The 14640-nt window shown below is 41.0% G+C and overlaps 1 protein-coding gene across 2 annotated transcripts in view; it reads left to right on the top strand.

Annotated features, from left to right (window-relative positions):
* The window catches only part of LEO1 (LEO1 component of Paf1/RNA polymerase II complex), a 38485-nt gene that overhangs the window by 14298 nt on the left and 9547 nt on the right, over positions 1 to 14640 (top strand). For both annotated transcript variants that reach the window (XM_081831085.1, XM_081831086.1), the window contains exons 4-9: positions 2719 to 2813; positions 3760 to 3905; positions 4661 to 4745; positions 10960 to 11054; positions 11616 to 11750; positions 12893 to 13028. In XM_081831085.1, coding sequence (XP_081687211.1) covers positions 2719 to 2813; positions 3760 to 3905; positions 4661 to 4745; positions 10960 to 11054; positions 11616 to 11750; positions 12893 to 13028 — 692 coding nt within the window. The remainder of the gene's footprint in view (positions 1 to 2718; positions 2814 to 3759; positions 3906 to 4660; positions 4746 to 10959; positions 11055 to 11615; positions 11751 to 12892; positions 13029 to 14640) is intronic.

Genomic DNA, 14640 nt, shown 5'->3' with positions numbered 1-14640 from the left:
AGGGGGAGCAGCAGGCAGAGAGAGAGGGAGAAGCAGGCTCCCCACTGAGCAGGGAGCCCGTTGCGGGGCTTGATCCCAGGACCCTGGGATCATGACCTGAGCCGAAGGCAGATGCTTAACCGACTGAGCCACCCAGGCATCTTTCTTTTTTTCTTTTTTTAAAGGCTTTATTTATTTGTCAGAGAGTCAGTTTTCTGATGTATAAAAGGGAGATGATGCTAACCGTCCTAGAGGGTTGAGAATTAGATATATTCATTCTTTCATTTTATTCAGTTATTTATTGAGAATCTACTGTGTAGTAGTACTCTTCTGGGCATTGGGAATGTAGCATTGATCAAAACAGATAAAGACCTTTTCCCTGTAGAACTCAAATGCTGATGGGGTCAGGGTAGGTTGGGGTCAGGATAGGTTGTTGACAACAACGTAAGAAGTAAGTTAAATATATAGTATGTCAGATGGTGATAAGAACTAGGAAGAAAATGAATCAAGAAGGGATATGAGGGGCGCCTGAGTGGCTCAGTCGTTTAAGTGTCTGACTCTTGATTTTGGCTCATGATCTCAGGGTCCTGAGATTGAGCCCTTGTCGGGGCTCCACGCTCAGCGGAGAGTCTGCTTGAGATTCTCCCTCTCTGTCTCCCCCATGCACGTGTGCCCTCTCTTTCAAATGAGTCTTAAAAAAAAGGTGCGGGGGAGGGACATCTGGGTGGCTCAGTTGGTTAAGCGTCTGTTTTTGGCTTAGGTCATGATCCCAGGGTTCTGGGATCGAGTCCCACATCGGGCTCCCTGCTCAGCGGGGTGCCTGCTTCTCCCTGTACCTGCCTCTCTCCCTGCTTTTGTGCACTCTCTCTTTCTCTCTCTCTCTCTCTGGCAAGTAAATAAAAATCTTTAAAAGAAGGGGGGAGGCAGGAGAGTGTTTGTGGGTGGGGTTTTCATTTTGATTTTACCATATAGATGAACTTTCAATACCCTGACCTTCCTCGACGCCTTTTTTTTTTTTTTAATTGTTATGGCTTTATTATTAATTTTTTTTTTTTTTAAAGATTTTATTTATTTGACAGAGAGAGATACAGCGAGAGAGGGAACACAAGCAGGGGGAGTGGGAGAGGGAGAAGCAGGCTTCCCACTGAGCGGGGAGCCCGATGCGGGGCTCGATCCCAGGACCCTGGGATCATGACCTGAGCCGAAGGCAGCCGCTTAACGACTGAGCCACCCAGGTGCCCCTATTATTAATATTTTTTTAAAGCGGTTTAAGGTTCACCGTGAAATTGGGGGAAGATACAGAGATTTCCCATATACCTCCTGCCTCCACACATGCATAATCTCCCTCATCAACAGCATTCCCCACCAGAGTGGTACATTTGTTACAACTAGTGAACCTATGTTGATACATCATATATCATCCAAGGCCCATAGTTTATATTACCCTTCACTCTGGTTCACTGTGGTGGTGTACATTCTGTGTGTTTGGGCATATGTGTAATCACATATATCCATCATTATGGTATCCTATCTGGTATCATATGGAGTAGTTTCACTGCCGTAAAAACCCTCTGTGTTCTACCTGTTCATCTCTCCCTCCCCCTAACCTCTGGCAACTAATGATCTTTTTACTGTCTCTCTAATTTTGCCTTTTCCAGAATGTCATATAGTTGGAATCATATAGAATGTAGCCTTTTCAGATAGGCTTCTTTTACTTAGAAATATATATTTTCTCCATGTCTTTTCCTGGCTTGATCACTTCTTTTTAGCACTGAATAATATTCCATTGTCTGGATGTACCAGTTTATCCATTCATCTACTGTAGGACATCTTGGTTGCTTCCCAGTTTTGGCAGTTATAAATAAAGCTGCTATAAACATCTGTGTGTAGGTTTTAGTGTGGACATAAGCTTACAGCTCTTTTGGGTAAATACCAAGGAGCATGATTGTTGGAGCATATGGTAAGAGTTTGTTTAGTTTTGTAAGAAACTGCCAGGCTGTCTTCTAAAGTGCCCGTAACATTTTGCATTCCTATGAGCAGTGATTGAGAGTTCCTGTTGCTCCACATTTTTGCTAGCATTTGGTGTTGTCGGTATTCTGGATTTGGGCCATTCTAATAGGTTGTCTCTTCTTTTTCAGTGATCTGTCCTCCCCTTTGTCTCAATAGCTCACTCTCCTAGTTTTATCCTAGACTGTGTCATTGCCAATAATTGTAACTTTTCTATAATCCCAGTTGCAAGCAGTCTACTTTCTGACCACCTTCCTATCTTTCTTTTTACCCCCTCTTCTACCCTACCTTGGTTTATTGGTTTATTACAAATTATTGTTGTTTTGTCAAACCTAGGTGAAGTTCTGCCTCAGGTGGTAGGCCAGGGTCTGCAGTTTTAAAACTTGAGGGAGTATGTAGAGAATAGGCATGTATTGAGTGCTTAAGCCCCATATGTGAGTATCTAGACTATAGGAGGACATTTGGGCTCCCGGAAAGTAAAGGAAAATGGAAGAACAAGGTTGCAGTAAATGAAGGGAAAAAGACGTCTTCTGTGAAGTTTTGCTTTTCACTGAATTTGCCCCTTCCCTCTCCACAGGCTCTCTGGTCCTATCTTTGAGAGCCAGGTTCAGAGTTGTGTTTGGGTGGTTTCCTGGTGCCTGGTCCAGAAACCTTGGGAATATGTGGAAGTGATAGCTTTGAAGAACCTTTGTTATAGATACTAATACTGTGACTTTTCCCTCAATATTAAAGATAACAGTGGAACCATGGATCTGTTTGGAGGTGCAGATGATATATCGTCAGGGAGTGATGGAGAAGATAAACCACCTACTCCAGGGCAGCCTGTTGTAAGTAAAATTGCCAGTGTGAACTGGGCCCTTACTGAAGGCTAAGTAGACATTTCAGAGATTTCAGGTTGCTGTTAGGCCAAGAAGAGGAAGTTGCCAACTGATTTGCAGTATGAAAATAGAAGAAACAGATGGCTTTCTTAGGTAGGGAAATCTTGTTTATAAGGGGGAGTAGAAGTAGCCGCCCTGGTACATCCATACCATGGAATACTAGTCAGCAATGAAAAAGATTGACGTATTGATATACACAAGAGCTTGGATGGAATTCCAGGGTATGCAGAGTGAGAAAAAGCCAGTCCGAAAAGGTTACATGCTGTATGATTCCCCTGGCATAGTATACTTGAAATGACAAAATTACAGCAATGGAGAAGAGATCAATGGTTGCCTGAGATTAAGGAGGGATGAGGGTAAGAACGAAGTGGATGTAGCTATAGAAAAAGGTGATAGGAATCTTTGTGGTGATGGAAATGTTTTGTATCTCCTTGTATCAGGGTCAGTCTCCTGGTTGTGATATTGTACTATATAGTTTGTAAAAATGTTACCACTGGGAGAAACTGGTTGTAAAAACAAAGAAAGAAATAACAGCCCAGCAAGAGGTTGGTGACACACCTGAAGAGACAAGACTGCAAGGATTTGTGATTTGAGAACCACTGATCTTTAGGGTTTTTCTTGTTCATGCCAAGAAGTGTGCTGTGTGGAAAATCTTCTCTGATTTTAATTGATAGAGTGACTTTTGTTGGTGAATATGTGGAAAACAGATTATCACAAAAGACATCTTTTGGTTTTTGGTGGGTGGCTTGGGTGGGTAGTGTAGAGACTGAGGGCTGCTTTAGCTCCGAAGTCTCAGTATGGTTCTTGTCTATCTAAGTCATTAAAGTGTGGAGGTTGAGCTAGACTAGACCATTTCCAAAGTTCTTTCAAGCTCTGAAATTGACTCTTTTACTAGGATGAAAATGGATTGCCTCAGGATCAACAGGAGGAGGAGCCAATTCCTGAGACCAGAATAGAAGTGGAAATACCCAAAGTAAACACTGATTTAGGAAACGACTTATATTTTGTTAAACTGCCCAACTTTCTCAGTGTAGAGCCCAGGTAAGGGAGTCAATTAAAAGTGTTTCTAGATGTTGGATAGAAATATGTGGAATGTTGATATTTTTCTGATTTTACACAAGGTGACTAATCACAAAATGGTTAACTCACCATGTGTCTCTGAAAAAATAAATCAAGCATATCATGTGGTGGAAAAAGTATGGACCATTGGTAAAGGAGACTTAATGCTTGTAATTGTTTTTAGCAGTTTGATACTTTCTTATGAATTAACAGAAATCACCAGCCTTTGGTTGTTTTTGACTAGTGCAGCCCTGAAAAAGCTGAAATCCAGAGTGGCGAACTTTGCTAGAGAAACTGCAAATGCACACTGTAGCTGCCATTGTGGATCTAGAAAAGCTAACGGTTTGGGACAGTTAGTGTTGAAGACTGTTATTCACTAAGTCACATGCAAGCTGTTGTGAGATTTAAATTTTTTTTCTCTGGGCAAACTGATGTGGAAAGCTAGAGCATGTGTGGCCTGTTCTTTGGAAGACTTACTAAAAATATTCTTTACTCTTACCTATTTAGCCTTACCTTTCAAGCATTATGTGTTAACACCAACTTTCAAGAAGGTGTAGAGATTTGAATAATTCCTTAAAGTTGAACATGAAGATATTTGACCATTATGACTTTTAATTTTTAACTTTTAATTATGATTTTTAGTATAACAGTGTCTATTAATAGAGATGTTATTATATACCTGTAATAATATTCCTTAGAAATATGATTAGTAAGTTTATTTTAAAAACATTTTGTAGACCTTTTGACCCTCAGTATTATGAAGATGAATTTGAAGATGAGGAAATGCTGGACGAAGAAGGTCGAACCAGGTTAAAATTAAAGGTACTCTTCCAGTCTGTACTCATTTAGTTTTTTCTTTTGTAAAGTAAAGCCTGGGGATAGTCACTTGAGACTTGAGCTTTTAAAAAAGATTTTTTTATGTTTTTTGTTTTACAAACAAATTGTCTTTTCAGAATATTCGTAGGAAGAAAATATATAGCTTTTTCTCTGTAAAAGTAGCATTTTTCCATCTTTTCCACTGTTACACTATTTTGATGCTTTAAACAAATTACTAGCTTCTTCCTTCGGAGTGAGTAGCACTGTGGTTTGGTGTTTACAGTGACTACCTCCGTGTGTACTGTGGGTCATGTTCTAGCAACTTCCTGCAAGAGGAAATCCTTCAGGCTCCTTGATCTGTGATAGAAGAATCGTAGACAAAAGGAGAATCTACTCCTAGTGCCTTCCAGTTGCTCTTTTTGACTATTAAGAGAGATTTTTATTGTACTACATTCCTACTAATGTTCCTCTTTGATACCTTATACTAGCTGTCTGTCCGTGAAGGACCTCTAATCTTTAATCAAGGAAGATGTAGGTTAAGCAGATGCTTTAAAGCTGAGTTGTACCAGAGAATGAGAAGCAGTTGAACTCGTGGTATTATAATTGGAGCTATGCTTTTTGAATTCTTAAATCCAAAAGATTTCCTGTAAATACTTCATTTTTTCAGTGGATATTGTATATGGTGTTTGAATGTTAAGAAGTAACAGTCTGGCATTCTTAGAATTCAGGGACTGAATTTTTAGAATAATTCCATCTCTTCAAGTGTGATAGATCTATAAGTATCTAAAGAACCTTATACGAGATGGTTTCTATCCAAAGTGCGTGGGCTTCCAAAGCTTTTCAGTGAAATTTCACTACTCCTTCATCTTTTTCCCCCCGACTACTCCTTCCTCTCATAGACACCAATAACTTGCTCCAGTACACAGAATTAATAGGCGTAGTTCTTAGACTATTATTTATTTTTTGCTGTCCTTTTCCTTGCCTCTTCTCTTTCCCCATTAGCTCACCTGCTTATATTTTTCCTTCAAGCATGTGTATCTATTGATATAGGGTTAACAGTATGAGTTTTTCATGCCTGTTTCAGTGCCTCTGATATTCTGCTTTTCATTATTTCTCATCATTTATATAAATTAATGTGGTAGGGGCGCCTGGGTGGCTCAGTCATTAAGCGTCTGCCTTCGGCTTATGTCATGATCCCAGAGTCCTGGGATCGAGCCCCGCATCAGGCTCCCTGCTCCGCGGGAAGCCTGCTTCTCCCTCTCCCACTCCCTCTGCTTGTGTTCCTTCTCTCACTGTCTCTCTCTCTGTCAAATAAATAAATAAAATCTTTAAAAAAAAAAAAAAAATGTGTTCCTCATTTACTCTTTATTGATTTTTGCATTTTTGCTTTACCTTCTATTAGGGTGCAACAAATATCAATATGTCTATTTTCAGGCCATATAATATCAGACTAGTATAGGCATCAAAGATTAGAAATGAGTATTTCTCATTTCTCTCACCAAAACCTTGGTGCTTAGGGGCACCTGGGTGGCTCAGTCGGTTAAGCATCCTGCTCTTGATTTCAGCTCAGGTCATGATCTCAGGGTCCTGGGATTGAGCCCCACATTGGGCTCCCCATTCAGCGGGGAGTCTGCTTGTCTCCCTGTCCATCTGCCCCTCCCCCTGCTCATGTGCTCACTGCCCCCCTTAAATAAATACTCTTTAAAAATATATATATAAACCTTGGTGTTTAGAGTACCAAAGGTCGATGTGTAACAGACTGCTGTTTTTTAAAGCCTTGGTGTGTGATGGAAAATAACCCTGGACGCTTTGTTTCTTGAGTGATGTTCCTGAGACTAGGATGAGCGTTCCTTTTTTTTTTTTAAGATTTTATTTATTCATTTTTGAGAGCGAGAACACAAGTGGGGAAGGGAGGGGTGGGGGAGAGGGAGAAAGAATCTGAAACAGAGTCCGCACTGAGTGCAGAGCCTGACGTGGGGGCTCAGTCTCACAACTGCAAGATCATGACCTGAGCCAAAACGGAGTCAGATGCTGAACTGACTGTGCCACACAGGTGCCCCTAGGAAGACTGTTCTTAGAGAGTCAGTCGGTGGTGTAATTAATTCTTTGAAGAATAAGGAACTAGGGTGCCTGGCTGGCTCAGTCGGAAGAGTTACGCAATGCTTGATCTTGAGGTTGCGGGTTTGAGCCCCACGTTGGGTATAGAGAGTACTAAAAAAAAATTTAATTAATTTTAAAAATAAACTATACCTGGTTCCTTATTATTTATGTATCTCTGTAGGTCCTCCATCTTTAAAGCTACTTTACTGTGTCTTTCATCCCAATAGGGTAAGACCTAGCAGTATATCCTGTCCTAGCATTATTATAATTTGAAACATTTTATATAATAGCATTTTTCAAAATGGCTTCTCAGTCACTAATGGCCTATATGTGTGTGCATATTTTTTGTGTGAGAGGGAGGGTAGGAATAGTGTAGATTGTTTTTATCCTTTTATTAAGGAAAATTTTAAACACATTACAAATATAGTGAGAACCGTATAACGAACTCTCATGTACCCATCACTCACTGCAGTGGTTATCAGGTTGGACAGTCTTGCTTCATCTATATTCCCTACCACACCTTATCCAGACTTTCGAAACAATCTCAGATATGATGTCATATTTAATTAATGAATTTGATTTTTTTCATCAGCCGGCTTCATGGTTATTTTTTTTATTTATTTTTTTTTAGTTTATTATTTTAGTAATCTCTACACCCAATGTGGGGCTCGATCTCACAACCCTGAGATCAAGAATCACATGCTCTTCCAACCGAGCCAGCCAGGCGCCCTCATAGTGTTTGTTTAGTGAGGAATAAAGAGGAAAGGGGAAAAACTGGAAGAGAACCATTAGGACCCTGTTGCAAAGACAATCACAGCTAACGGTGGGGATCCAGAAAATCTAAGTGGGAAAGGGAGCCGCTGCTTTTCAGGTTGATGTTTGGGGGATAGGCATAGGGAAGCATGGGCTTAGATCTGTCAATTTTCAAAATGTTGACTTTGTTGCCATCTTGATTTATATTCTCTTTATCCTTGTGAGTATATCCTTTTTTAATTTCTTCATTGGCATTTCAGTGGGTTTCCAGGATGCAGCAGTGATAAACTACATGTGTTTAACGTGCTATATTTTCCTGGTAGTCCCATTAAGTTTTGGGTTTTTTTTTTAAGATTTTATTTATTTATTTGACAGAGAGAGACACAGCGAGAGGGAACACAAGTAGGGGGAGTGGCAGAGGGAGAAGCAGGCTTCCCACTAAGCAGGGAGCCTGATGCGGGGCTCGATCCCAGGACCCTGGGATCATGACCTGAGCTGAAGGCAGCCGCTAAATGACTGAGCCACCCAGGCACCCCAGTCCCATTGAGTTTTGTTTGTTTTTTAAAGATTTATTATTTTTATTTTTTAACTTTTTAAAAAATCTTGTTTATATGTAGTGCAGTATTAGTTTCTGGAGTAGAAGTCAGTGATTCATCACTTAAGTACAACACCCAGTGCTCATCACAACAAGTGCCCTTTTTAATACCTATCACCCATCTAGTCCATCTCTTACCTCCCTCCCTCCATCAACCCTCAGTTCCCTGTTGTTAAGTCACTTAAGGCTTGTTTCCCTCTCTCATTTTTTTCTTTACCCCCTTCCCATATGCCATCTATTTTCTTTCTTAAATTCCACATATGAGTGAGATTATATGGTATTTGTCTTTCTCTGACTTAATTCACTTAGCATTATATACTGTAGCTCCATCCATGTCATTGCAAATGACAAGATTGCATTCTTTTTGATGGCTGAATAATATTCCATCATGTGTATGTGTGTGTATATATACTGCGTCTTTTTTTTTTTTAAGATTTTATTTATTTGACAGAGACCGCAAGAGAGGGAACACAAGCAGGGGGAGAGGTAGAGGGAGAAGCAGGCCCCCAGCCGAGCAGGGACCCAGATGCGGGGCTCGATCCAGGACCCTGGGATCATGACCTGAGCCGAGGGCAGACTCTTAACGACTGAGCCACCCAAGCGTCCCGATATACTGCATCTTCTTTATCCATTCATCAGTCAATGGACATTTGGGTTCTCTCCATAGTTTGACTGTTGTTGATAATGCTACTATAATTGTCAGGGTGCATGTACCCCTTCGATACCCCTTGTAACCTACTTAGTGCAATTGCTGGATTGTAAGATAGTTCTATTTTTTTTTTTTAAAGATTTATTTATTTATTTGAGAGAGCGAGAATGAGAGAGAGTACATGAGATGGGGGAGGGTCAGAGGGAGAAGCAGGCTCCTCGCTGAGCAGGGAGCCCGATGCGGGACTCGATCCCGGGACTCCAGGATCATGACCTGAGCCGAAGGCAGTTGCTTAACCAACTGAGCCACCCAGGCGCCCAGATAGTTCTATTTTTTAACTTTTTTAAGTTAAAAAGTTTTCCAGAGTGGCTGCACATTTGCATCCCCACCAACAGTGTAAGAGGGCTCCCCTTTCTCTATATCCTTGCAACACCTGTTACTTCCTGTGTTGTTAATTTTAACCATTCTGACAGGTGTGAGATGATACCCCATTGTGGTTTTGATTTGCATTTCACTGATGATGAGTGATGTTGAACATCTTTTCATGTGTCTGTTAGCCATCTGGATGTCTTTTTGGGGAAAGTGTCTATTTATGTCTTCTGCTCATTCCTTAATGGATTATTTGTTTTTTGGATGTTGAATTTGGTAAGTCCTTTATAGATTTTGGATACTGACCCTTTATCAGATAAGTCATTTGCAGTTAGCTTCTCCCATTCTGTAGGCTACCTATTAGTTTTGTTGATTGTTTCCTTTGCTACGAAGAAACTTTTTCTCTTGATGAGGTCCCAATAGTTCATTTTTGCTTTTGTTTCCCTTGCCTTTGGCAACGTGTCTAATAAGTTGCTGTGGTCGAGATCAAAGGTATTTCTTCCTGTGTTCTCTTCTAGGATTTAGATGGATTCCTGTCTCACATTTAGGTCTTTTATCCATTTTGAATTTATTTTTGTGTATGGTATAAGAAAGTGGTCCTGTTTCATTCTTCTGCATGTTGTGGTCCAATTTTCCAAACACCACTTTGTTGAAGAGACTCTCTTTTCTATTGGATATTCTTTCCTGTTTGTTGAAGACTAGTTTACCATTTAAAGATTTATTTATTTATTTTAGAGAGAGAGTGATTGGGGGTGGGAAGGAGGAGCAGGGGGAAAAGGAGAGAGAGAGAATCTCAATTAGACTCCCCGCTGAGTGTGGAGCCCTAACACAGGGCTTGATCTCAGAACCCTGAGATCATGATCTGGGCTGAAATCAAGAGTCAGATGCTTAACTGACTGAGCTGCCCAGACACCCCATTCCCAATGAGTTTTTAATTTCAATAGGTTTTCATTTTAGAAGCTCTTGAATGTTTTCCAGACCTGCCTGGTATTTTCCCCATATGCAATCAAGATAAAGTTAGACTCTAAACCTCCTCAAAAACCTGGGTTTTAAATCTTCCTAGGGTGCTGTATTTTCCTTCCCCATATTTTGGGAGTTTCCCTATTTCCCTGGGCAGAGGTTTTTTGTCCCATATTTATTAGGTTGTTAGCTCTGTGAGAGAACCTGCTTTATAGAGGGAGCCTCAGGTCTAAATTGCTACTTCTTGTGGTCTCAAATCTTATTTCCTGTCCTCATAGCTCTTACTATGAGTTCTTTCTTAACATATCCCAGGGCTACAACGGATTTAGCATTAGCTCAAATGCTCTGGCACTCAGCTTCCTTTGTGATTCCAGCACTAGGAGTTCAGAAGTTAAGCTAACTGTTTTTTCTGTTGTTAATTTATTCAACATTTCTAGATGATTAAAACAAGAGGATTTCAGGGGCGCCTGGGTGGCTCAGTTGGTTGAGCGACTGCCTTCGGCTCAGGTCATGATCCTGGAGTCCCGGGATCGAGTCCCGCATCAGGCTCCCTGCTCGGCAGGGAGTCTGCTTCTCCCTCTCCCACTCCCCGTTTGTGTTCCCTCTCTCGCTGTGTCTTTCTCTGTCAAATAAATAAATAAAATCTTTAAAAAAAAAAAAACAAAAAACAAGAGGATTTCAGTGTTGTCTGTTTTTCTGTCACTAAGTGTGTGACAAATTCTATGATTATGTGTCTTTTGAGGAGAAAAGAAGCATAAACTACAGCATTCTAAGGCACTTGTGTTTTGAACCAGGTAGAAAATACGATAAGATGGAGGATACGCCGGGATGAGGAAGGAAATGAAATCAAAGAAAGCAATGCTCGGATTGTCAAGTGGTCAGATGGGAGGTAAGCCCAAAATGCCTTGAAGAGCATTGAAATACCTAGAATGTGGCTAGGAGGGGTCAGACTTTAGAAGAAAACCTTGTTTGGGGGATATGTCTTATTAAAGTGTTTCCATTGCTTGGTCTCTGACATTGCACAGAAGACCTGAGAGAAGTAGATAGGTAGTTGAGGGTCAGACAGGCTGGTGAAAGGCATTAGAATTAGGCCGAAAATGTGATCATTCTGTCCTGCCACAGCATAGTAGTTTGGAAATGTTAGACCAACTCCCCTCCTCATCGCACACTGCTCACTCTCAGGTGACAAGTTAGAAAAAGTACCTTTCACTGGGAAAGTGGTAGAGAATGAGTACCCATCAGAGCACGCTTTCCTTCTCAACATGCTTTGTTTGCATCCCCCTGCTTTGTTACTCTGTGTAGGTGGTTTCTCACATCATGCCACCTTTTTTCTTCCCTTCTGAACTCTGTGTAAGGAGAGAAAGTAGCAGTTGAATCACAATTTAAGTAAAGTGAAATGATAGAATGAAAGCTTTATGACTTTAAAATGTGAAGTGTTCCTTCTTTTCAGCATGTCTCTGCATTTAGGCAACGAAGTGTTTGATGTTTACAAAGCTCCACTACAGGGAGATCACAACCATCTTTTTATAAGACAAGGTACTGGTCTACAGGGACAAGCCGTTTTTAAAACCAAACTCACATTCAGGTAACTATTATCAACTACTATTTTTACAGTAAAAGCAGTGAATATAGATATCGTCCAAAATACTTGACTCCTGATTGACATAACCTTCTGTATAGTTCACCAAAGACCAAGGTATGGTTCTCAGCTCTGAAGGTTCAAAGGCTGTTGTGTCAAGTGCACTAAAAATTGCTGTTTCACAGGGAAACCGGGTCATGATGATAAAACTTACAAGAGACTGTTATGTAAACCACAGTGTTAATTTAGTAATTCCAGTGAGTACTATAACTGCCAGGGGGCCTAGAATATTTGCTGGTCAGTGTGTCTTTTTGTTTGTTTGTTTTAATAAAATTGATCTGGAAGACTAACTGAGAACGAGGTTGGTAGTGTGCATGCAATCAGAGGAAAGGCAATGAGTTGGGTGTGAAGGCTGGGGTCATCCCGTTCTTGAGGCTGCTGCACCCAGTACCTCTCCAGGTTTGTGTCCCCCAAGCAGCCCAGGACACTCAGGTCAGCTGGTGAGAGCATTCCCTATCTTTAGACTGGTAGGCACTACTCTGAAATGTTTGTATTTTTCTTTTCTTGATTCGAAGCAGATCATCCTCCTTGGGTAATGTTTATCTTTAAAGAGGGCACAATGATCTTGGTTATGACTTAGCTTTTTGAGAATTGTAGTGGTCAGAAGTAGAGGCTTCAGAATCAGATAGATGTATATTTCTGTCTCATTTCCCTTTGTGTGACCCTGTGCAACTTTCTCAACCTCTCTGCCTCCCACTTCCCTGATACATAAAATTTAATAATTACAGAGTAGCTGTGACCGGGAAGTCATTTAACCTGTAGAACACAAAGCACGTTGCTTGGCACTTAGTTTTCAGTAAATGCTCCTCGAATCTGTGTATTTACTGATTCTGGAGGGTGATTGTGCCTTGCAAAGACTTTTTTACTCGAGCTTTTGTTTTTTTACTTTACTTGTAAGATAAGAATTTTTCAGTGAGCCACAGAGTGAAGTTTGGAATCCCTCACCTAGTATATGTAGTTGAGTGTTCCTGCCTATTTTTTTCTAGAGAATAGGAAATGGTCTCTGGTAGCTTGTTTTTGTGATGTTGATGATATGACTGGTTCACAGATATATGTGGTAAACAGGCATTTTTGTTCATTTCCTGCAGACCTCACTCTACAGACAGTGCCACACATAGAAAGATGACCCTGTCACTTGCGGATAGATGCTCAAAGACACAGAAGATTAGAATCTTACCAATGGCTGGTCGTGATCCTGAGTGCCAGCGCACTGAAATGATTAAGGTACGTTGGCTAAGCTTTATCCTGGGACTTTTGGTACAGGCATACCTCAGAGAAACTGTTGGTTTGGTTCCAGACCTCTGCAATAAAGTGAATTTCACAGTAAAGTGAATCAAATGATTTTTTTTGTTGTTTCCCAGTACATATAAAAGTTATGTTTACACCATAGTGTGCAATAGCATTATGTCTAAAAAAATGTACATACCTTAGTTTAAAACTCTTTTTGCTAACCATCATCTGACCTTTTCAGCAAGTCATAATCGCTCATCAGAGATCACCATAACAAATAGAATGAAAAAGTTTGAAATACTGTAAGAATTACCAAAATATGATACAGAAACACAGTGAGCAAATGATGCTGGAAAAATTATGCCTATGGACTTGCATGGCTCAGGGTTGCCACAAACCTTCAATTTGTAAAAAACAAAACAGAACAAAACACAGTATCTGCAGAGTGCAGTAAAATGAGGTATAGCTGTATGTTAAGAATAGCATTTCCCAAAACTTTCTCATCTCTTACTGACGCACCTTTTCTCTCACGTGCCGGCATGAACAGGGAGCTGGATCCATTCCCGAAGCATTTGCCAGACAAGAGTGATGTGGCGGTGGTCACAAAACAGACGCAAGGGCTTGGGTTTCTCTCACCAGGTCCTGACGGTTCAGGAACAGACTGGGGGACTGAAGGGATCTGAACTTTGGTATAGAATTTCAAAGATGATTCAGTGAGCTCTGTCTGGCTTAGAATCTGTGTTAAAAATTCATGGAAATGCTAGAGATGTAGTCTGAAATAGAATAAAAATAAACGGGAAGTTTGGGAACATGCCTGAGGAGAATGGAGCGAAGATCCGTTTATAATGTCCTACCTGTTAGAGTTGCCACAACTACCAGGGAGGCACAAATGTATTCTGGGGCGTAGTCCCTCAGTGATGGGGGGGTTGTCGACACCATTGTCCTTTGGTGCGGCACTTGCTTTAAGAAGCTGAATGCAGCCAAATAGTTTCATTCTCTGATACCTGCTAGATTTCACGCGTTGCCCTGCCTGCTTCATGGGACTCCGTTCCCTAGGGCACCAGGGCACAGTGAGGCGAAGACGCTCTGGTTGTCTCCGGGCCTTTCTTACCAATCTCACTGTCAGACTCTGCTGATGGTCTGGCCCTGGCCCTCTGCTTTCTCTTCTCCTATTTCGTTCATGGAAGCAGGTTAACTAAACCGGATTCATAGGAGTGCCTAGCCCAGTGGTGTGTAGGTGCATTGGCTTTGGAGCCTGACTTCTTGCTCCATTTCCCTGCCTTTTCTCCTCAAGCCAAGGTAGCTACAGGAACCTTCAGACTCTGGTCTCAGCATTATTGGAAGAGCCCTCTGGACCACCTTAAAAGCTCCCGCAAGCCCTCCTCCACTTCCGCAGTTTCCATGGAAATGCATAAGGAATGAGCTAGTTTGTTCTTAATCCTGGTTGTACCAACAGTTACTTTTACTCTGTACTCCGTACAACCTTAATGAAAAATTTGCTGCATAGAATGTCGAGCAACGGAGCTGTGTGCAGTAATAGAGAGCAATTAAATGAGGAATTCAAAGAAATGCCATACTATCCCTGTCCTCTCATATTCTGTCTCTA

Source organism: Leptonychotes weddellii, chromosome 9 (assembly GCF_054177405.1).
Source record: "Leptonychotes weddellii isolate Sample4059 chromosome 9, ASM5417740v2, whole genome shotgun sequence".
NCBI lineage: Eukaryota > Metazoa > Chordata > Mammalia > Carnivora > Phocidae > Leptonychotes > Leptonychotes weddellii.
This window is presented reverse-complemented; position numbering and strand designations above follow the sequence as displayed.